The 23875-nt window shown below is 38.8% G+C and overlaps 1 protein-coding gene across 1 annotated transcript in view; it reads right to left on the bottom strand.

Annotated features, from left to right (window-relative positions):
* ZNF609 (zinc finger protein 609) overlaps nt 1-23875 on the bottom strand; it is a 234463-nt gene that overhangs the window by 75825 nt on the left and 134763 nt on the right. Inside the window, exon 2 of the mRNA XM_006899626.1 lies at nt 8038-8263. Within this exon, the coding sequence (XP_006899688.1) occupies nt 8038-8263 (226 nt within the window). The remainder of the gene's footprint in view (nt 1-8037; nt 8264-23875) is intronic.

Below are 23875 nucleotides of genomic sequence, written 5' to 3'. Positions count from 1 at the left end.
TCATTCTGTGCTGCCTTTTGAAATCTTCTATTCAACTCTTTAGTATCTTGAATTCTTCCTTGTGCTTTGGCTTCTCTGTGCTCCAGTGCAATTTTCGGAGTCTCTTCTGACATCCATGTTTAATGCTGCATTATTCACAATAGCAAAGAGATGGAAGCAATCCAAGTGCCCATCAATAAACGAATGGATAGAAAAACAATGGTACATTCACACAATGGAATACTATACAGCACTGAAAAATAATGAAATAGTAAAACATTACACAACATGGGGGAGCCTTGAGGACATTATGCTAAGTAAAATATCTCAGTTACAAAAGGATAAATACTGCATAACACTGTTGTTAAAAAATAGGGGGGTTGGTGAGAGAATGAGGAAAGTATGATAGATAATGAACACTGTATTTGAACAGACGAGGGAAAGAACTGTCTTAAAGTATTATGTGATTATGCATTACATGTATGAGAACAATCTGGGGTAGGCTGGGGCAAAGGGTGGGAAATGTCTATCAATGAATAAATAAAACAAAAAAAACAAATTCCCTCATGGTTTGTAGTTCATTCAGTCATTGCCATCAAATCAGAACCAACTCATAGCTTACTCCTTAGTGAGTTTTTGGAAGGCTGTAAATTGTACACGAAGAGATTTCCTATCTTCCTCCCTTAGAGTCTCTGATGGGTTCAAACTGCTAGAGGGCCACTGCGCTTGGGTTAGCACAACTCCCTACATATTGTCACCAGGGTTCCCTTAGTATATTATTAATTTTATTTAAAAACACACTGCAACGAAAACCAAACAGTTATTTTCACCTACATGCATGAAACATGGATAAAAAGCACTGTCAAAATTTATTAAAAAAACTGACTGGTCATCTTTGTATAAAGATAGAATGAATGCTTGGTTAGATAATTTGCTATATTAGATATGTTACAGTCTAATAAAGGAAAAATGGCACATGAGTCTTAGGTAGAGATAAATAAGAATTGGTCTAATATATATTATTGTTGCCCCAGGAGGACACATGAGTGAAGTGAAGAAGAAAATGTGTGAAGAGTTAATGATGAAAATTTTAGAATTTGGTAAAAGACAAATTTTGAGATTAAAGAAGCTAAACAAACTTAAAACAGGACAAACCTTAAAGAAATCCATGCTAGGTAAATTTAATAATCTACTTGCGGTAAACAACAACAAAACTTTGAAACCAATCAGAGGAAAACGACATATCATTTACAGGAGAAAGAATGAAAATAACTGCATTTTTCATGAAAAATCATGGAGGCTATAAGGAAGTGGAACATTTTAAAAGAAAAGAATGGTAATCTCTTATATTCAACTATAGCTAGTAGACTTGATCTACTAAAAGATTCTTCAAACAGAAGAAAATAAGAGAAGGACAATCTGAAAGACAATCAAAACTCAACTCACTGAGTGGCTTTAGAGGTTGAGGCATATATTTGAACATTTATAATAATAGGCTTCTTTGCATGGGTATGATTATTATCCTACCATTCAGGATAGATCTCGAAATATTCTTTTTGACAATGAACTGTAATTCAAGAGACCAAGAAGCAGTTATCTGAACAGAACAAAACACCGCACAGTTTAAAATCAGGTAAGGTTTGCTTCAGGGCCGTATCTTTTCTCCATACTTATTCAGTCTGTCTGCTGAGCAGATAAATCATCTGAGAAGCTGAACTTTGTGAAGAAGGAGGTGCCATCTGGATCAAAGACTCATCAACAACCTGCATTATGTGAACAACACAACCATGCTTGCAGAAAGTGAAGAACACTTGAAGCACTTGCTACCGAAGATCGAAGTCTTCAATATGGATTACATGTCTGCATCAAGGAAACAAAAATCCTCACCACTAGACCAATAGGCAAGATCATGACAGATGGAGAAAATACTGAAGTTTTCAATCACTTAATTTTATTTGGATCTTCAATCAACACTCATGGTAACAGCAGTGAAGAAATCAGAAGATGTGATATGTGGGAAAAATCTGCTGTCAAGGACCTCTTTAGAGTGTTAAAAAGCAAGAGTGCCTATTTAAAGACTAAACAGAGTCTGAACAAAGTCATGGTATTTTCAATTCCTTAGCATATATTTAAAATAAGACAATGAAAAAAAAAACTGAAAAACAATCAACTGCGGTGTTGGCCGAGAGTACTGAATATCCCACAGACAGCCAAAACAATAAACAAGTCTGTCTTGGAGGAAGTGCAATGAGGGTGCTCCTTAGATGCCAGGATGGTGAAACTTCTGTCTCACACACTTTGGACATGTGGTCATAAGGAGCCAGTCTGTGGAAAGCCATCATGGTGGGAAAGGCAGAGGGTCAGCAAAAGAAAACATCCTCAGAGAGGTGGACTGACACAGTGATTCTAATAGTGGGCCTGATTGAGCATGGCAGAAATCTTGAGAACAGAGCAGGACAGTGCAAGATTTTGGTTTGCTGTTCATAGAGTCATCACTCTGATTCACAGCCGACTCCAAGGTACTTAACAACAAAACAGCACCTACTGGAATTCTTATCTATCTAAAGTTAGCCTTGCATTTCTTTAAGACACCAACGAACCAGAAAGCAATGTTGCATTGGTAAAATGTATATATGTTCTGCTTTAGACTTGGCACTTGCTATTTTGATTTGAACTAAGGCAAGACAAAGTGAGATAAAATTCTTAAGCAAGTATTAAGAATAAATCTCAAAAGTACCAAGGAAATATTCCAGTTTACTGTTTACCTGGGTCCTTTTAGCAGCAAAGTTCTGAGGCAAGGACTATTCAAGGAGGATCTTTGTAGTGAAAGTTATTTACTAACAGCTAAAAAAAGAGATAAGATCTGTAAGAATTTAAAAATGTCTCCAAAGTAAAGCATAAAGGAAAAGATAAGTGAAAGAAAGAAGCAACAGCATAGGACAGGTAAGTAAAAAGGCAGGAATCCCTAATTCAGAACTGAATTCCTAATTCAGACACCTCTCAGTGAGGTGGCACTCAGTAAGTTCTTCAGGGACCTCAGTGTCTTCCATTCTTCTCAGAGGCCATAGATTCATGGCTTCCCTTTAAACGCTAAGGGTTTTTCAACATAAAGGCAGTAGTTTGTTGGGAATAAGGAGAGAGTTTTTGTTGTTAGGTGCTGTCATGTCGACCTGACTCATAGCGACCCTATGAACGGTAGAGCTATACCCTGGTCCTGTCTTGTGCTACCCTCATCATATCTGATATACCTGAGTCTACTGTTAGTCACTTGGTCAGTGACAGGTTGAAAGCTTTCCTCTCTTTTGAGGACCCTCCACCAAGTATGATGTCTTTCTCCAAGCTGGCCCTCCTTACAGCATGCCCAAAGTATGTGAGATGAAATTTCAACATCCTTGCCTCTAAGAAGCAACCTGGTTGCACTACTGAGAGAAGTGCAAAATGTTAGGCGGCAAAGAACAAGCCTGGAAGGAATTTGTTATTGCTGTGTTTTGTTTTTTTAAAAAAAACTATCTGTATATAGTTCTTAGGCTACAAGAATACTAAGGACTGGCTCAATAGTCCAGATCTTATAATAAAAATAATAATCTTTACTATTGATTATTAAAGAATACTATTTGTTAGAAATCCTTGTTATCTAAAAATGAAAGGAATGTGAACCAAGTCAGATCCCAATTTAGACACTTCATAGTTCAGGTGAAGATCCTCTGAGGTGCTCAGAACGCAAAGGAAAACTAAAAGCTATCATTGCAGAAGAGTTCTCATTCTCATGAGATAAAAGAAAAAAGAAAGAAGGTTCTAGGCCCTGTGACACAAAGTAATTAAATGAGAGAAAATATGATGTTGACAGTTGGTGATGTTAGATGCCATCGAGTATGACACACAGTGACCCTGTGAACAGCCATCTTGAAACCTACCCTATTCTGTGCCATCCTCACGATCTCTGAGACATTAGAGCCCACTGCTGAAGTCATAGTGTCACAGCTCATTAGGGGTATTTTCCTCCTTTGCTGAAATCCATTTTTCCAAGCATGATGTCTCTTTCCATGGAACAGTCTCACTTAGCTACATGTCCAAAGTATGAAATTCGAAGCTTCATAATCCTTGCCTCCAAGAAGCACTCTGGCTGTACCCTTTTCAGAACATACCTATTTGTTCTTTTGGTGGTTCTTGGGATACTAAGTACTATATTCCAGCACTACAACGCAAAGGATCAATCCTTCTTCTGTCATCCTTATTTACTGTCCAGCTTTCTGATGTGTAGCAGGTGACTGGGAAGATCATGGCCTGAATCAGGTATACCTTAGTCTTCAAACACATCATTGCTTTTCAGTATTTTGGAAATACCCTGACAGGAAACTTGCTCGATGCAATATATCTCCTGATTTCCTGACTGCTGATACCAGGGCTGTTGACTGGTGATTGAAGCAAGATTAAAATCATTGACGGCTTTAATATTTTCTACATTTATTATAATGTTGGGTGGTGGTGGTGGTGATGTGTCATCAAGTTGCCTGTGACTTATAGTGACCCTATGCACAACAGCTCTAAACCTGCTCTATCCTGACACAACCTTACTGTCTCTGACACAACTACTCCCATTATCCCAGTCACTGAGTCAATCCATCTCATCGAGGGTCTTCCTCTCTTGTGCTGTCCCTCCATCTGCCCAAGCATAATGGCCCTCTCCAAGGACTGCAACATGCAACATGCCCAAAGTATGTCAGATGGAGCTTCAGAATCCCTGCCTCCAAGGAGCATCCTGGTTTCACCCTCTCCAGATGAACCTGTTGTTTTATTAGCAGTCCATGGTATATTCAATACTCTTCTCCATTACCACACCTCAAAGGCATCAATTCTCCTTTTCATCATTCCTAGTCATTGTCCAGCTTTCACATAATTGTGAAGATCATGGCCTGGATCAAGTGCACCTTAGTCTCCAGGCTGACATCACTGCTCTTCAGTACTCTGGAGATATCCCTGACAGCAGACTTTCCCAGTGCAATTTGTCTTTTAATTTCCTGGCTACTGGTACCAAGAGTGTTGATTGTGGAGCCATGCAAACTAAGTGTTGGATAGGAGGTCTAAAAAAATCCCCACTGATTTAGATAGATGAAAATGACCTTTAACTTGGTCAAAGTGTTATTATGAGTTTCAGATAGAGTACAGAATTTCCCAAGATAATGCTACATGATTCTTAGGTTCAAACTATATTTCTACCATCTATTAGATAATATTAACAGAGATCTAGAAATAGCAATGACATGGATGCAAGAATTCATTCATTCACATGTTTTCTAAAGGCCTACGACATATTCCAGGTTCCTGGGTGATACAAAAGGTTTCTGCTCATGCATCAACTTAAAGGCTGGTGGTTCAAACTACCCATTAACTCTACTACAGACAGACTTGACAGTGTGCTGCCATCAAGATTGCAGTAAAAAAAAATCTTAAGGAATACTTAAACTCAGTATAACATGAATCTGAATCAATCTGACAGCTTGTTTGGATTTTGTTGTTGTTGTATTATATGTGCCAAGTACTGTTGAACTGCTACAGATACAATGTTGGGCAAAACACAATTTCTGGTCTCATAAAATCTTAAAACAGTAGGAGCAAAAGACATTATAGAATAAAATACTGTAAAACAAAACAAAAAGAATAAAATACTGTATACAAAATTACACACTGATACTCAAAGCTCATTGGCACCAAGTTGCAATAGATTTATAGTTGCGCTCCAAGGGGGTTTTCTGAGAGGTAATTCACAAAGGAGGAGATTGCCCATCTTTCTCTCATAGAGCTGCTGGTGGATTCAAACTGCCTGGCTTTTGTTTGGCAGCACAACTTCCTACCCACTAGACCACTAGAGCTCTCTACATTCAATTCAACAAGCGAGGTGAACTGCCATTGAGTCAGGACTGACTTGTAGCTGACCCTCTAGTAGGCTTTAAATGGCATAAGAGGAGACTGCCCATCTTTCCTCCACATAGAGGCTGGTGTATTTGAGCCACTTGCTCTTGTGTTGGTAGTGCAACTCTTCACCTACCAGGCAACTAGAGCTCCACACACTGTGTAAGTGCTGTAAAATAGAGTATAAGGTGCATTAAGAGTGCATAATAGAAGAACTTGGTAACAGGCTGCCAGTGACAACCAGAGAAATTGTCAGAGCAAATGACGTACAAAAATATCCTTTGCTAACATCCCTCTGGTAGGTAATGAGAACAGGGACTCTCAGATAAAAAAAGACATTCATTTTCCTTAGGAGAGTGAAAAGGTTAGCCTCATGCTCTTGACAAGTTTTTATCAGGTTCACATACATGAAAACCATCTGCCCTTGGGGGGAAAAAAGTCACCATCATAAAGATAGCTAGAACAAACAGGCAGGAAATTGCTATCTTCTATTGTCAATATATTGAAGCAAGAAGCCTTGAAGATTGCTTATTGGCATGGAGCCGTGGTCTGGCTTTGTTTGTTACCGCAAAAGACTGTGGCTGTTCACACATTTGGCCATAGACTACCAATTAAAAGAAAAAACACCAAAATCTGCCAACAACCCTGAGCTAGCCACTTTGTGATTTCTGGATTGTGTGTGCTACACACACAAACCAGGCTAAACTTTTCTCTATACACCCTGTCTAGTTCCTACAATATCAAGTGTTGGGTTTTTGTTTTGTTTTGTTGTTTTTTGTTTTTTTTTTTTTACTACAGTCTCAGACATACAACAAAAATCTCATTAGCAATGTTAATGTGAAAGCTGAAATTTTAGTTTAACACTAATGGCAAAAGATCAAAGAACACAGACTTCTTAACCTGTAACATGTCAGTGCTTACTGCATGAAGCAATTTAAATAAATATTGATTTACAACAGTAAATATACAGGGCAAAATAATTTTATTAGAATAGCCAGACTGAAATACCTGAATTTTCACAGGCAGACTGACAAGCTAGCTAGTGATAATCAGAGATAATTAGCTGTGTTCCTCTGGGCCTCTAAACTCCTTAGAGTGGGTATGCTTTGAAAGCCTGGTTACTGATGCAGAGAGCTGATGGGACTCTGAGACCTAGCCTCCCTAACCAGACATACTTTGACAAGGACTTGGATTCTTTATAAAAAGAATTTGCTGAAATCAAATTGCAACCAGATGTTACCAAGGGATCTGAAATACCTAGTTAAGTCCCTCTGCAAGCCTATTCCATTTTTTCCCCCAGGTTATGGACTTCCAGAACAGAAGAGATTTTGTTCTCAGGGGTAAATGAAATAGCAAAAATCTGTATGGTATCCCTGGGCAGCAGTACCCTATAGTGAGCCAACTGCTTAGTAGATAGATGCCTGGAAACAAGACCATGTAAACATTTCCTCGTTGCCTTGGCCTATAAAATCTGCACTAAGTGACAGATGCATAGCATGGGGTGGGTGGCTGGGCAAGAAGGCAACCAGTGGGAAGGAACTGGCTGCACTTCCAGGTGCTAAAAAAGGCAAGAAGAGCATACCTAATGAGCAAACATTAAGTCAACATAAGCGTGACTATTCTCCATTCTTTTTACTCCAGGAGCCATCCTTTTAATACTTTTACTCTTCTAGCTTAATCAAAAAGATCATTTCTTTTCTAATTCTCCTATATCCTATAATCATAAAGGTACAAAGAGGATAGTCCAAATTTGATTACCTGGGCAGCACCTGCTTATTTACTAGGGTCAACAGTTGAATAATTACGAAGGAGGAGGTAATTAACCTAAGAAACTGGCAATGGCAATCTCTGTTGTTGTGTATGTATCATTGAGTCGAGACCAATCTATAACTGCCCCTCCAGTGGGTTTTCAAAGGCAGTAAATCACATGGGAGGACATTGCTCGTCCTTCTCCCACAGAGCAGCAGGTAGATTAAAACTGCATGCCTTTGGGATTGGGACATTTTGCCAAGAAGTTTTGTTGTAACCTGTGTGAGTATCATCTGAAGCAACTGAAATGCTGAAAAAAAAACCTTGGTATTATTTACAATAATAAGCCTCTGTTTTCTCCCTGCAGACACAGGCAGAGAACGCATTTAAAGCACTTACCATCTTCTGTTTCTTGCCACACGATGCCCTCAAGGTTGACGCTGGTCCCAGGTTCACAGGGGCCCAGGCACTCAGGTTCTGTAGCTAGAGCCACATCACATGTGTTGACTCCAACTGATCGAGTACGAACCATGATCTGCTCACAGGGGGATGAGATGTCATTACTGACCACTGGCACCAGAAGGTGCAATGGCAGCACCGCTGGTGTAGAGACAGGGGACTCCATCTGTGGGACAACAGAAAGCAGCAATTGAGCTGTAGGGAAAATATTTAAAGGAGTTATCACTTTTATATTTAATAAAGTCCTTCAAGCCTTCCTGCCAGAATGCAGTTGTTTGTTGTTGAGTGGTATGGAGTCAACTACAGAGTGCTCTTAATAAGATGACCCTTTCAAGTTCTACTTCATAATGCCATTGCAAATCTAGTGATATAGCCTATTCTAGAAGAAGTTCTATAAACCTGGCTTAAAGTACATAAATAAGAACTCTCATTTTTCTCCTCTCATTAAAAAATATCAGGTGAAAGAGACACACCATACTGCAACCAGTGCTCTGCCCACCAATGTAGAATTAAACAGTACATTTATTGTTTGTTGTCATCAAGTTGATTCTAACTCATGGTAATGTCATAAGTGCAGAGTAGAACATCTCAGAGGGTTTTCAAGGCTATAATACTTTGGAAGCAGATTGCCAGGCCTGTCTTCCAATGACCTCTGGGTGAGTTTCAACTGCTAAACTTTCTGCTAATAATCCAGCACTAAACTGTGTGCAACCCAAGGATTTATAAAGAATTAAAAAGCAGATATTGTCACCTAGTCAGAACCAATTCATTGTCATCCAGTCAGAACCAACTCATAGCTGACGCTGACCCTCCAGAAAGTTTCCGAGTCTGTACGTCCGATGTGTGGAGACTGTTCATCTTTCTCTAGTGGATTCCAATTGCCAAAGAGGTGTAAACTTTGGGTTAGTGGTATAATTCCCTACAGATTATACCACCAGAGTTCCAAATAATATATTTGATGTTGTTGTTAAGTGCTGTCAAGTTGGCTGTGATGCACAACACTATGTACAACAGTTCTGAACCCTGTCCTATTCTGAGCCAGTTTCGCTGACTCTGACACACCTAATTCCATTGTCCCAGTTATTGTGTCAATCCGACTCATCCAGGATCGTCCTCTCCTGTGCCATCCTTCACTCTTCCAAGCATGATGTCCTTAATCAGGCATACATCCCTTAACAGAAAGCTTTGGTGCATAGTATGTAGTGAATTGTTCTGCTAACTCAAAGTTGGACCCTCTGGTGGTTCAAATCCACCAGTGGCTCCTCAGAAAAAGGATGAGCAATCTTCTCCCATGTGATTTTGCTGTTCTGTGCCATTGAGTCGGAATCACCTCAGTTGATTCTCTAGCAGGTTTTCAGAGGCTGTGAATTACATGGGAGGAAACTGCCCATCTTTCTCTGGTAGAACACAATTTCAACTATGTTCTTTGGGGATTGCAGTACAACTACTAGGCTACCAGAGGGTTCCTCCTTTGTGATTTATGGCTTCTGAAAATCCTCAGGAGGATCAGCTATGAATCAATTCCGACTTGATGGCTGTGATTTACTTTTTTTTAGTCTGAGTATATCCATTAATAAGGGTGGATATAAAGAAAGGAAGAAATGTTTAGATTCTAGGAATGCCACTTCAAGACTGGGAGGATTTGAGAAGAATCTAGTAAATAAGAGTCAAGGATCAGAACTTTCTTCCCTGTGTGAAACACCTTTCAATCCAGGTAAAATGTCACCTACCTACACACACACACACACACACACACACACACTCACATTTACATCCATAATCTGAGCTGCAGGGCGGCAAGAGAATTGTGTTTCTGGTCTACAATCTACAACTTCCACTCTTTTCCTCCAACATACCTGTATCTTCCTGGTCTTGATGACTACTCTTGAAACGTAAGTCTAGGTACTATATTTATTCTTAGTATTAGCTGTGGTTCTTGGCTTAGAAAATCACTGATATTGGCAGATTATCACTTTTAGAGTCCACAGAACAGTCAAACGCTGATTTAGACTAATTTTGGTCCCTGAGGCACTGCCAAATATTCTTATCATCTGCTTATCGTCATACAAGCCACTACCCTTCCCCAACACTGTCTTTCTCATAAAAGGAAATAAAATAAAAAAGCATTTTTGTTTTCTTTTTTTCTTTGAAAATCAAGTATTTGTTATTTAATTTGGCAACCTTCTTGGGATGTGGAAGATCCGTAAAAGATCCTTTTTAAAGTGGCATTATGCCGTTATTTGTCTTTTTGTGACTGAGATATTTTACTCAGCATAATGTCCTCCAGGGTCACCCATTTTGTGAAATATTTCATGAGTTCCTTACTTTTCAATGGGGCATAGTATTCGATTATATGAATATACCAGATCTTCTCTATCCATTTGTTCGTTGATGGATATTCACTTGGGCTGTTTCAAACTCTGTAATCGTGAACAAAGCCGAAATAAACATAGGTGAGCATGTACCTGTTTGGGAGGCAATTATGGTTTCTTTAAGGTATATTCCCAGTACTGGAACTGGTGGGTCAAATGATATTTCTATCTGCAACTTTTCCAGAAAGTGTCATACAGCCTTCCATAGTGGTTGCACCATTTTACACTCCCACCAACAGTGAATAAGTGTTCCAGTTTCTCCACAACCTCACCAGCATTTATAAAAGAGGACTGACATAGGGGTTGGGAGGAGACTGAGAAAGATGGGATAAATAATACATACTGAATTGAAACAGATGAGGGAAGGGAACTGTTTAAAACGGATATATGATTAGATATTATTGTTATAAGAATCCAGAACAAAGGTAGCATAGTGGAGTGGACTTGGGGGGAGGGATTGAATAACAATGAAATTTTTTTCTTTTATTTTTCAAAAAGAAAAGAGAATTGATGGGGAGGGGTGGACAGGGAGAAAAGTCTCTGTAAACTTTCATTAAAATAAAAAGAAGTTTAAGAAAACAAAACAAAAGATCTTTTTTTTTTTAAAAAATTATTTTGTGTGCATGTACCGTCAAATCAGATCTGACTGGTACAGGAGGATATTGCGCCTCCTTCTCCGGCAGAGCGTCTGGTGGATTCGAACCGTGTTCCTCTGGAATTGCAGTGCAGTTTTCTTGCCACTAGGCCACCAGAGCTCCCCAAAATAAACGATCTTTTAACATTCACATGCACAGATGTGACGGTAAAAACAGAAAAAACAAGAAAAGGATGGCTAGCAATACAGGAAAAACAAGTCAGTGTCTCCTTACAACTGTGTAGTGCTGAACCCTGATTCCAATCACAAGGCCTTTCAGGAATGCTATAAGGTAGGTCATATAACTCTTTAGAAAGAAAGTTTCCTAGAGATTTCACCACTGAGAGTCACTGAGGAGAAATTAGAGAATACAGAACGTAATTACTCTTGGCCTCACTTCAGTTCCTTTGTTCTTTCTCTTGGAAAATAACTAAGACAGAAGCAATTTCACTGTCAGTATGTACATTTCTTTTACTTATGGTTTGTCCCTGTCCCTACTTTTTACTTCTAACAAAAGGGATTCCTGTAAAGGCCTCCTCTTGGACACAGAGCCTGGCCTCAATCTTCCAGGTCACTCCTGTGAGTGTTCTGGCTGTCACTCTGCTTGTACATGTGTTATTGCCAACCTGTCCCATGACTGTGGCAGCAATTCCCAGTACAGAAGGCAGTCACTCTCCATGGAGACAACTGTATTCTTGTTCCCAGCCATTAAGAGCTGTAGTTTATCTATGTGTTTTTTACAGTATTTTTTCCTTGTTGAACCTTTTCCTCCCCCTCTCACTCCCAACCCACCCTGCAAAGCATCCCTTGTTCCAGATTGTTGTCATACACAGAATACCTAATCATTCTGTAATGCAGTGTTCATTATCTATCCACATTTTTTCCATTCTCTCCCCACCCCACTCCCACATCTTATAACAGCAGTGTTATGCAGTGTTTGTCTTTGTGTGACCGAGTTATTTAACTTAGCATAATGTCCTTCAGGCTCCCCCATGTTGTGCAATGTTTTACACAAGTTCACTGTTTTTCAATGCTGCCTAATATTTAACTGAGTGAATGTACCATAGTTTTTCTATCCATTTGTTGCTGGACACTTGAATTGCTTCCATCTCTCTGCTGTTGTGTATAACAGCAATAAATATGGTGTGTATAAGGGCTCTTGTGTGTCAGGAAGTGTGAGGATGGCACAGGACAGGACTAAGTTCAGATCTTTTGTTCACAGGGTTGCTATGAGTAGTTCTTGACTCGATGGCACCTAACAACAGCGACAACATAAGGGCTGTAGTTATTTTTTGTAAATTTTATTTTCCAGGTTATCCGTGGTTCAAATCCACCCGTTGCTCTGTAGGGAAAAAAAGTCAGGCAGTGTTTTTACATGCAATTTACTTTACTGCCTCTGAAAACCTGCTGGAGGGTCAGCTATGAGTCAGTTCCAACTTGAGGGTAACAACACCACCACCTAGGTTATTCAGGGACCTCTGGTGGCCCAGTGTATAGGGAGTTGTGTTGCTAATGCATATGTTACACTTCTAGCGGTTCGAATCCACTAGCAGCTCCGAGGGAGAAAGACAGAAAATCTCCACTCAATTTGCAGCCCTAAAAACCCACTGGAGGGTTTTAAATCAACACCAATGAGAATGAGTGACTAGGTTACTTAGTGCTGGGGAGACAGGGAAAGATGCTGCTATACAGTAGATAAAATCTAGTACTCAATTTTACACTGAGAAAGTCAGAAAGTATCTAAGGTGAATAGTAGAAATACCAGTACTGCATTCAAGCAGTGTGTGAAATCAAATACCACTACAGAATCTCTGGCCCAAATGCAATGCCACTGAACTGATTCTGACTTGCAGCAGCTCTCCACTGGGTTTATGAGGCTGTAAATCTTTCTAGGATGAGACTGTCAATCACATTGCTCATGAAGTAGCTGGTAGATTTGAACGCCCAACCTTTTAGGTTAGCAGCACAGAACACAATGTCACATCACCAATTACAGAGTGTTGGTGATTCAAGAGAATGTGAAAATTATCGAACAATATCATTAATATCACATGCAAATAAAATCTTTATGATATTTTAAAATGACTGGAGTAGAAAGGTAAATGTTATAAATTCAAGCTGAATTCAGAAGATATCATAGTACAAGGAATATCACTGGTGATGTCAGATGGATCTTGGCTGAAAGTTGAGAACACTAGATAGATATTTAGTTGGCTTAACTGACTAAACAAAGGCATTTAGCTGTGTGGGTCAAAATAATGGATACCACTGACAAGAATGGGAATTTCAGAGCACTTAATTGTGCTCATGAGAACCTGTACATGGCTAAGAAGCAATCATTCACACAGAACAAAGAGATACAACATGGTTTAAAATCAGGAAAGTTATGTGTAAAGTTTGTATCTTTTCATCATATTACTAAATCTGTATGCTGAGCAAATAATCTGAGAAGCTAGACTGTATGAAGATTCATTAACAAGTTGCAACATGCAGATGATACAACTTTCCTTGAGAAAACAAGAGAACGTGTAATATAAAGATCAAAGATTAGAGACTCCAGTATGGATTATACATTAATTTAAGGAAAATAAAAATGCTCACAACTGGACCTATATGTAACATGATGATAAAAAGACACAAATGACATTGTAAAGGGTTTCTCTTTATTTGGATTCAATCAGTATCCAAAGAAGCAGTAACAAGAGGTCAAACAACGTACTGTATTAGACAAATCTACTGCCAAAGACTTTCTGAAAATGCTAAACAGCAAGATGTCACTTTAAAGACTGGTTCACCTGGATCAAACTGTGATATTTCAATTGTTTCCTATGCATGTGAAAGGTGCATGTTGCCTCTGAACTGTGTTGTTGTGGAAGAAAATGGATACACCATGGACTGAAAACCAAATCTGTCTTGGAATAATTGCAGCCAGAGTGCTTTTCAGAAGCAAAAATAATGAGACTTTGTCTCTCATACTTTGGGCATGTTAACAGAAGGGTGTGGAAAAATAGAAGGCCAGCAAAAGAGAGTAAGACTCTCACTGAGATGGACTGACAGGCTAACTACAACAATGGGCTTGAGGACAGCAGAGACTATGAAGATGGCATAGTATTGGGAGGGATTTTGTTCGGTTGTATATGAGGTCACTGTCACTTTGAGCCTACCTGATGACACTTAACAATATCATCTGAAAAGAGCAAATTTATTTTGTTAAATTGACACTAATAGAATCAATAAAGAGCTGATTAATATGTGTATGGATCAAACTATCCTTACTGACTACTGACTAGTTACTACGTAGAGCTTTGGATCTTAGTTTGTGTGAAGATGATTTTATTTAGCTAATTTAAAGAGAATTTTGGTGACATAGAGAATTAATGAGGATTTAGAGCTACAGGGCTTCTCCTGCTATCCAAAAATAGTGTGGGGTTTTTTTGTTTATTTTTCAAGGTGAAAGTACATTTTAATAAAGAAAAGTTCAACATTCTTGGGGTATTCAATGTTCCTGGGGTATTCATTTTCCTCTCCCACCTCCCCCCAGCATCCTTTGGGCAGGGGATGACAACAGATTTTTCTGATATTGGGAGGAATCGGGAGCAAAAGGCTTTCTTTTATCTGAATGTCCCCCCTCTAAGGCTACCTGTCTGACAGGAAGCTTGTATGAGTGCTTCTCACCTACCTTCAGCACCCTTGTCCAAGTCTACTGTGAAATGCAGGGATGATGCTGTGCAGGGGGCAATAGGGCATGCCAGCTGGCAGAGGCAGGTGGTGTGGCGACATCGATGAAAAGGGCCATAGGGTTTAGACAGACAGAGGGACATGGGGGAAGGACAAGAGGGGTGGGGGAGACAGGAAGAGGGAGGGGGTGGGAGGGAGGTGGGGGGAGAGAGAGAGGAAGGCAAGAGGGAAGAAACCCAAAGACAGTGAAGTGGTACCAAAGGGAGTAGTAGTAGGAGATGGTCTCTAGTCCCTGGGTCTCCATCTTATCTGGGTCACCTCCTATCTGGGAGTCTCTGTACAAAAAGTAGAGTGTTCTTATGAAACTTTTCTGAGTTTAAATGTTAGAAATTTAAAAAGGAATTGTCATTAACTTATATAGGAAAAAATTGTGCACATTCCCAGACTACTCAAAATCATACCAAATAACACATAAACCCTATAAGAACACTTTCCAGTAAAAGCAGGAATGGTCTGATAAACAGACAGCCTGTAAATTCAACACTGCCTTCAAGTCAGAAGCCACTTATAGCTGACTTTTCTGCAGGTTTCTGAGGCTGCAAATCATAGAAAATCATACATAGGAAGAGGCTGCTCATTTTTGTCCTGCAAACAACCTATGTAACAGAGAAACGCTGTGTGTGCAAGACTGTCTCTGAGAAAAGATGCTCAGGGCCTCTGCTGACTATGGAAAACAAATGTTCAAAACTAGTTTCATTTTTGGGTCTTTTTTTCCCTTGTAGAAATAAAAATCTTCTTTGGATTTCTTTTGGAAAGCAAGAACTACTAATGTAGCTCTTTTATTAAGAATGAAGTGCCATAAAGTAAAATTTTAAAAAGCTGAAGATACCTGTATTCAATTTCCTTCTATTTTGGAAGAGAAATCCAAGGAGAAATCACAAAGCAGCACAATACTGCTTAATTACAGCTCCAGTTCTGTTAATTATCGTTTGGTCACATCTATAATCTACATTAAACCATTGTGCTTAATAAGCAGCTCTGTGACACTCATCTAATAACCTAAGTGGTTTGATAGGATTTCATCTTCTACTATTTGTTGGAATAAACAAAGCTTCATTTATTACTCTCCAGAAGAGGATAAAAATCTAAAAAGGACTCATCTTGTCATCTTTTCCAAATACCTAGGATATAGAGATTATTAAGCAATTGGTGCCAAAAGGAAAGGAACAAGAATATAGGAAGGTTAAAATTATTAAATATTTCAACAACCACAAAACAGAAGCTGAGCCAGTTCTCAGGCTCTGAAATGCAAAGAGGTGGCTCCATGGTTCCTGGGGTCTAGTTGAATGGGGCAAGTAAACAACGAAATGAAACAAAACCTGAAGGTGATTTGGAGAGACACATTAAAGATGCCAAATCTCTAAAGTTTCCCCGGCAGTTCATTTCCTTTATCTGTTAATCAAACTCTTTCATTCGCCTTTAGATACTAGTCTAATAGTACTTGTTAGGGATCTGGGTGCTACAGGCAGGCGACAAGAAACAGAAAAGAATAAAGGCCAGGGTCATTAACCTCCCACAAAAAGTAATTGCAAGCTGACTTCAGCTGCCTCTTACACATGGAAGTGAGATCTTCAAGACTGCAATATAATTTTAAGGGTAGAAAAATACACTGAAGAAAGAGTTGGGGTAGACTTCCTCCCTTTTTTGTCATACAATTTTGAGTCTGATATCTACTCTTGCTTTCATCTTTCAAAGGCAGAGAGGAAGCTGGTTCTGAACACTATTGAAGCTCTAGGAAACTAGCTTTTACCCAGATAGAAAGATAATTGGGGATAATGGGTAGATTAATGTCCAGATTTCTTTAGAGTACCATATAAGGGGGTTTAACATCTAGTACACTATATACTGTATTAATAAAATGTTGCCTTTCTCTGATATTCTAAAGGTCCTTCAAGATTTTACAGAGGCTCAGCATCAGCAATACTAATAAAGGCAAACAGAGTATGGAGATTAAGTAGTTGTCCTGCTATTATATGTAATTTGATTTATTCACAAAGTTTTATTGTGGTTTATTTAAAAGGTAATTTTTTTAAAGTACATTTACCAAATTATTCCTGTCTCTCCATTTAAAACATGGGTGAATGGCAGGGAGGGGGTGGGGAAGAGGAACTTTAATTTGTATTGCCTTCTGCTGACTGGAATATTGAGGCAGAATGAGTTTATCAGTTTGGGGGGTTTGGTTTGTCTGTACAAAGGATTCTTTTTGTTGTGCTGCTAACCCAAAGGCTGCACCACACTGACAGTTCAAATTTGCCAGCAGTTCTGAGTGAAAAAGATGGGCAATCTCCTCCTATGTGATTAACAGTCTTGGAAATCCTGTGGAGGGTCAGCTTTGAGTTGGTTCCAACTGAACGGCAATGAGTGAATGAGTGACTGAGTCTGAAAATTAGCAATTCTTTATGTGAGAGACTGCCAGTAAAATCCTGGAATAACCTGAATTTCTCCTTCCTATGAGGCTTTCGCCAAAATAAAACAGAATATGTTGTGTAAATCTTAAACAACACATTAAACTAAGGGAGCAGGAGAAAAACCTAACCCCTACTGAAACACTAAGTATACAATGACCCTACCTCATCCTTAAAAAAACAAACAAAACGCTACTGATTTACTGAGCTTCAGACTATTATGCAAACTGCTTTGAAAAAGAACTTGATCATAACTCCGGTTAATTTCCAAAATATCTTATTACCAAAAAGGAAAATGACTAATGGGCCCGTAAGCTTTGCATCCAAACATCAAATAGTTCACAGAAACTACATATTCTATTATTCACAGAAGACTTACTTGAACATTCAATTTTAGCCAATCATCACCTGGTCAAGGTCAGCAACGAAGGCTGTTTCAGTGTGCACTGGAAAATGCAAGTGCCATGAACAATAATTTAAAGATGACAGACTATCCATGGGGAGTTCTCCTGCAGTGATCTCCATACTCTTCCAAGTTCAGACCTCAAAGATCTTCTTATGGTAAAAAGAAGACGATAGCAGATCAAACATCCCTAACATTCAAACCTGTCTAAATTCCCAATGTGAGAAGGAGATGAATAAGCTATGCTGGAATTTCAACAAAGGAGGAAAATCCTATACCCAAAATCAATGTAGCACAAATCACATGGCAGTGTCCATTAGTGTGGCAAATATTTTTGCTGAATGGAGCATCGCCTCTGCTCTTACTGTCCTCTCTACAATCTGGCTGCTTTAAATTCACAACATTTTCCTTTAGCAAAGCTATTAACTGTGCAGCTGATGACTGATGATAAGGACTTAAGTACTATGTCTAAAGCAGACTGCATTTTCCCCCACAGAAGGATGATGATACCTCACGTTTCTGTATTTTCCAAAGGAAGCACTAGTTAGTGTCCCAAGAATACAGAACCTGAACCCCCCCCATGCTTTCGTTGCAAACACTTCCTCCTGAACATATCCCATTTACCTCTTTACTCCTGATTTCCTTAAAAGATTTTTTAAAAATAAAACTCCAGGCTAGATTGCATCATCTACTTCATTTTCATACACCTCAAGATATAAATACATGCAAACTTTGTAAATAGACCAGTATAAAATAAAAAATTTAAAAAATTTGTAAAAATTTTTACAAACACAGGGGGAGCTTTGGTGGCCTACTGGTAAGAAGCTGCACTGCAATCCCAGAGGTATGCTGTTCGAATCCACCAGATGCTCTGCTGGAGAAGGAGGGATAATCACTTCCTGTACCAGTCAGATCTGATTTGATGGTACACATACAAAAAATAACAAAATAAAATAAAAACCAGAAAAATATATATATAAACACACTAAAACTTCCCTACAAACCTAATAAGGTAAACACAAGATAAAACTAGTGCTGTGATTCTGGATCATTCAGAATCAACTGCCAATGTTCACACAGATTTATTTCTAAAATGACTAGAATAAACTATTAAACAATTTAACTGTCATTTGTATTGAGGTCCTAGGAGAAAATAAGAGATTTATAAGTTGAGACATCAAACCCCACACATCTTGTTCTGCTGTAGCTTAGCTTGTTGTCATGTGTTATAGTCAGAACACACTCACTCATAACTCACTCATTTGGCAGGTTTTTAGAGGCTGTGAATTGTGTGCGCGAAGACTGTCCAACTTTCTCCCATGGAGCGTCTGGTTTATTTGAACCATATACCTTTAGGTCAGCAGCACAAGACCATCAGAATTCCTTTTCTGTTTTTTAGGAAGAGAAAATGTCCTTGCTCTGAACCAGTTGTTCTCCAACGGTTGGGTCTCAGGAATCCTTTATATCCTTAAAAATTGAGAACCCACAGAACTTGTACTTAGGCATTAAATCACATGAGATGAGACTGCCCATCCTCTTGGGGAGCAGCTGGTGGATTCAAACCGTGTGCCTTTGGGATTGCAGCACAGATCTTTACCACTCGACCAGAATGTTCTGTATTAGAAACTTTACCGTTAAGTCAAAACTGACCCATAGCTAACCCTTCAGCAGGTTTTCAGAGACAGTAATCCTACAGGTGGAGACTGCCTATCCTTCTTAAATTAGAAGTAAAAAATTTAATTGTATTAATTACCTAAAAAACCATAATAGTTTTTCAATACAAAGTTAGAGAAATGGAGAACAGATTAGTGGCTGACAACCAGAAATTAAGGGTGGGAAAGAGTCACAGTAGCAAGACAAGGAAACTCTGTGGTGCTGAAACATTATCTATCCTGACTCTGACACTTACATATGTGATAAAACTACACAGATCTAAACACATATGTAAATGAATACAAGTAAAACAAGAGAACCCTGGAAAAGAGTCGTAATCAAGGTCAATATCCTAATTGTGATAAACATATTTTTAGGAAAATGTTACCACTGGGGAAAGCTTAAATAATATACACTCTCTCTCTGTATTTATCCACTTCAACTAAAACTGCCTCAAAAGAATAAGATTATTTGAATAAGAAAAAGAGAACCCCTCAAATATTTTATTTATGTGGGATATAGCTAATGTCACTGTTGTTGATTGCTGTCGAGTTGAGCATGACTCATAGTGATCCTATGAACAAAAGGCCTGAAGCATTTCTCTATCATTATTTACCAAAGTTCACAGAGTGTCCAGAGGCATGCTGTTTAGGAAGTGGATGCCTAGAAATTAAAATAATTAACATGACAAAACCTTGAAAGTGAAGAGGACCTGAAGTACTTGCTGCAGAATATAAAAAATTACAGCATGTAGTCAATATAGATTACATTTTGAAAACAAAAATCCTCACCACTAGACTTAGAAGCAACAACATAATAGAGAAAAGAGTGGAGGGTTTTTTGTTTGCTTTAAGATTGGACTTTTTAGTAATTTTACTTAGATCTACACTCAACACCCATGGTAGTAGCAGACAAGAAGTCAAAAGACATGTTGCACTGTGCGAATCGACTGTCAAGGACCTCTCCAAAGTGCTAAAGAGCAACAATGTCAGTTTAAAGACAAAACTGTGCTTAATCCAAGTTACAGTTAATTTCTTCCTATGTGTGTGAAAGTTGGATAACGAATAAGGATGAGAGAAGAATAATTAATGCCTTTGAGTTGTGGTGTTGGAGAAGAGTACTGAATATCTCAGAGTGCCAAAAGAACAAACAAGTCTGTCTTGGAGGAAGTGCAACCTAGGTGAAGCAAGTTTGTACCACATGCTTTGGGCATATTGTCAGGAAGGGCCAGAACTGGGAAAAAGGCATGATTCTGGGAAAGGTGGAAAGTCAGAAAAAGAAAGGATAGCTGGATTCTCCTCTCCCTATTATCTGCACTTAACCTGTCTGTACACTGAATGACATGCTGCAGACAGACAGACAGACACACACACAGACACACACACACACACACACACACACACACATATTTATGTGTATTAATAGCCTATTCAGATGGAAATTCTTTGCTACAAACATGAACAATTAACAAGTGATAGCTATTAACAAGTGCTGATGTGGGACCTCAAATTTTAAAATGAATCTGTCATACTCTATTACAGCAAAATAAAAAGTTTTAACCTGCATGCATATTTCTTTTATCCATGCTTTTTTAAAAACATCATACATTGCTAATTTGGGAAATATTGATTCACTAGGTTGTATGTTGTTAATGTGCCGTCAAGTAGCCTGCAACCCATAGTAACCCTATGCACAACAGCAGCTCTCAATCCTGCGCTGTCCTGAACCAGTCTCATTAATTCTGACACACAAACCCCCATTTGCCCCAGTATCAATCCATCTCATTCAGCATTTTTCTCTGGTGAAACCAAGTTTCTCCTTGGAGGCTTGGATTTAAGTTCCATCTCACATAATTTGGGCATGTGGCCAGGAGAGACTGGTCATTGGAGAAGAGCATTATGCTTGGAAGGATGGACGTTCACAGGAAAGGAAGGCTCGGATTTCAATAGCCAAAAGAAATCCTAATTTTATCTTGTAGAAAAAAAATGTGGAAATTAAGACTGGTAATCAACATTAGTTTTGCAACAAGTCATTAAAGAGGCAGCACATACCCTGAGCAGCAATGCCAAGGTCCTTCCCTGAAAACTATGCTATATACACATTATTTCTACTTTGTTTGGGTTGTGTATTTATCATATCATCTCCACTCTCTCACTTTCATATACTTATATATTGGGTTTAAGTCTTATTTGGTATGGCTTGGTTAATTTAAGGTTTTTAAAATTTTTTTAAAATTTTACTATTTTTGTGTGTGTGCTGTCAAATCAGATCTGACTGGTACAGGAGGGGATTGTCCTTCCTTCTCCAGCAGAGTATCTGGTGGATTTGAACCACGGACCTCTAGGATTGCAGTGCAGCTTCCTGCACTAGGCCACCAGAGCTCCCCTGGTTAATTTCGTTTGGATGTCCGAAGTCACAAAGAAATTTTTCCTATATAAATTAATCTTAATTGCCTCATTATACAATTTTGACTCAGTGTTCATAGAAAGGAGGATACTTGGCAGAGGAAACACCATGATCAGGCAGGTGGTTTTCCCAGGATGAGGCTCACCCATTGCACTTGGGGTGTGGTGACCCCTGCGATTTCCCCAAATGCGGGAAACTAGACTGCATAATTTGTGGTAGTAGGGGACTGCGTGCGCACTATCCCCTGATTAAAACAAAAAAAAAGAAAGAAAGGAGGATACTTTCCAACAATTGTAATTTTAAAAAATTTATTAGTAAAAAAAAAAATTGTCCTAAAAACTCAATTCTTCTCTCATTAACAATACACCCTGTTAGGTGCTTCCCGTAAAATAATAGTCTCCTTTCATTAATTTTTCAGAATATATCTGCCAAATAATCAGGTTTTCCATAAAAAAAAAAAAACCAAACACACACCACCTTAGTTCAGCTCACAATTCAATTGCACAAGTGCTTTACCAAGAGAAAACTATTCTATCTCAGCAAGCAACAGAAAGGTATATTTTCTATGTTGCCATACAGACGATATGATCTTATATTCAAAGGCCAAAATTTAATAAATTTAGTACATATTTGCTGATTCATTAAGAATATTTTCAAGTGAAATAGGCTTTTTAAAAAGCCCAAACCCAAACTGAGACTGTATGATGTTGTTGTTGTTAAGTGCCATCAAGTCAACTCTAAGACCCTATGCACAGTCGAACTAAATCTGGCTCAAGCACGTGCCTCCTCACAACTCTACTGTACTCAGCCCATTGTTAAAGTTATTATGTCAATCCACTTATTGAGGGTTTTACTCTCCTCCTTCTGATCCTTTACCTTTCCAAATCGGATATTCTTTTCCAAGGACTGACTCCTCCTAACAATGTGACCTTGACCTGTGCTAAGAAGCAAGTTATTTTACCTCCCATTGCATCTACACCAGCAGTCCAGATATCAAAACCTACTGCCATCTAATTCAACCCATCACATGGTGATTCCATTTCCTGTATGTTTCAAAGTGGCATAGTACTCCAGAAAGTTCCAACAGCATAAAGATCACTAGGCCTTCCTTCTATGGAACCACTGGGGAGACCTGAACCTTCTGGTTAAAAGCTGAACATGGGGAAAGCTCTGGGGGCCCAGTGGCAAGAAGCTGCGCTGCAATTCCAGAGGTGTGCGGTTCAAATCCACCAGATACTCTGCGGAGAAGGAGGGACAATCTCCTCCTGTACCAGTCAGAGCTGACTTGACAGTACACACATACAAAATGATAAATTAAAAAAAATTATATAAAAAAAAAGCTGAAAACACTAACTGCTGGTACCATTCAGAAACTTCAATAGATGTTAAATTTCAGTACCTGTGTAACAAGTTTATTTTCAAGAAAATCCGGAAGAATGAGGTACTCAATTATTTTTTGGGTTCCCCCTCATTTTTGGGAAGAGGTCTATCAGTTATTTTAAAAGTAAATAAATGAATGACAAATGGTTTGTTTTTGTCCTTACTCTTAGGTGCTGGTGAGTCAACTATAACTCAAAGTGATGTATAAACAGTAGATCCGAATCCTGCCTATTCCTGTGCCATCCTTATCATCCCTGATACACTCAAACCCACTGTTATAGTCACTGCATTGATCCATTTTGCTCAAGGCCTTCTCTTTTGCTAACTTACTCTTCCAAGAATGGTATCTTTTGTGTGTGTGTTCTTTTTTTGTTGGTTTTTCCCCCAAGGACTGGCCCCTTCAAATAATAACATGTCCAAAGACATGTCATCATCCCTGCCTCTAAGGCACTTTCATGCATATATTACACACACACACACACACACATATATATATATAATTTTTTTGGCAGTCTACATTCAGTACTCCTTTCAACACCACAACTCAAAGGTACATATTCTTCTTCTTCTGTCAGTTATATTTATTGTCCCATTTTCAGACACACAGAAGTAATAAAAAAAGACCATGGCTGGAACCAGGTGCACCTTAGTCTTTAACCTGGTGAGGATTTTTGTTTTAAGTTGGTGACTAGTTTATGTTGTTGTTGTTGTTATGTGCCGTCGAGTCGTTTCCGACTCATAGCGACCCTATGCACAACAGCCCTAAACCCTGCTCTATCCTGCGCCA

Source organism: Elephantulus edwardii, unplaced genomic scaffold (assembly GCF_000299155.1).
Source record: "Elephantulus edwardii isolate Elephantulus edwardi_28Jun2011 unplaced genomic scaffold, EleEdw1.0 scaffold00263, whole genome shotgun sequence".
Classification (NCBI taxonomy): Eukaryota; Metazoa; Chordata; class Mammalia; order Macroscelidea; family Macroscelididae; genus Elephantulus; species Elephantulus edwardii.
This window is presented reverse-complemented; position numbering and strand designations above follow the sequence as displayed.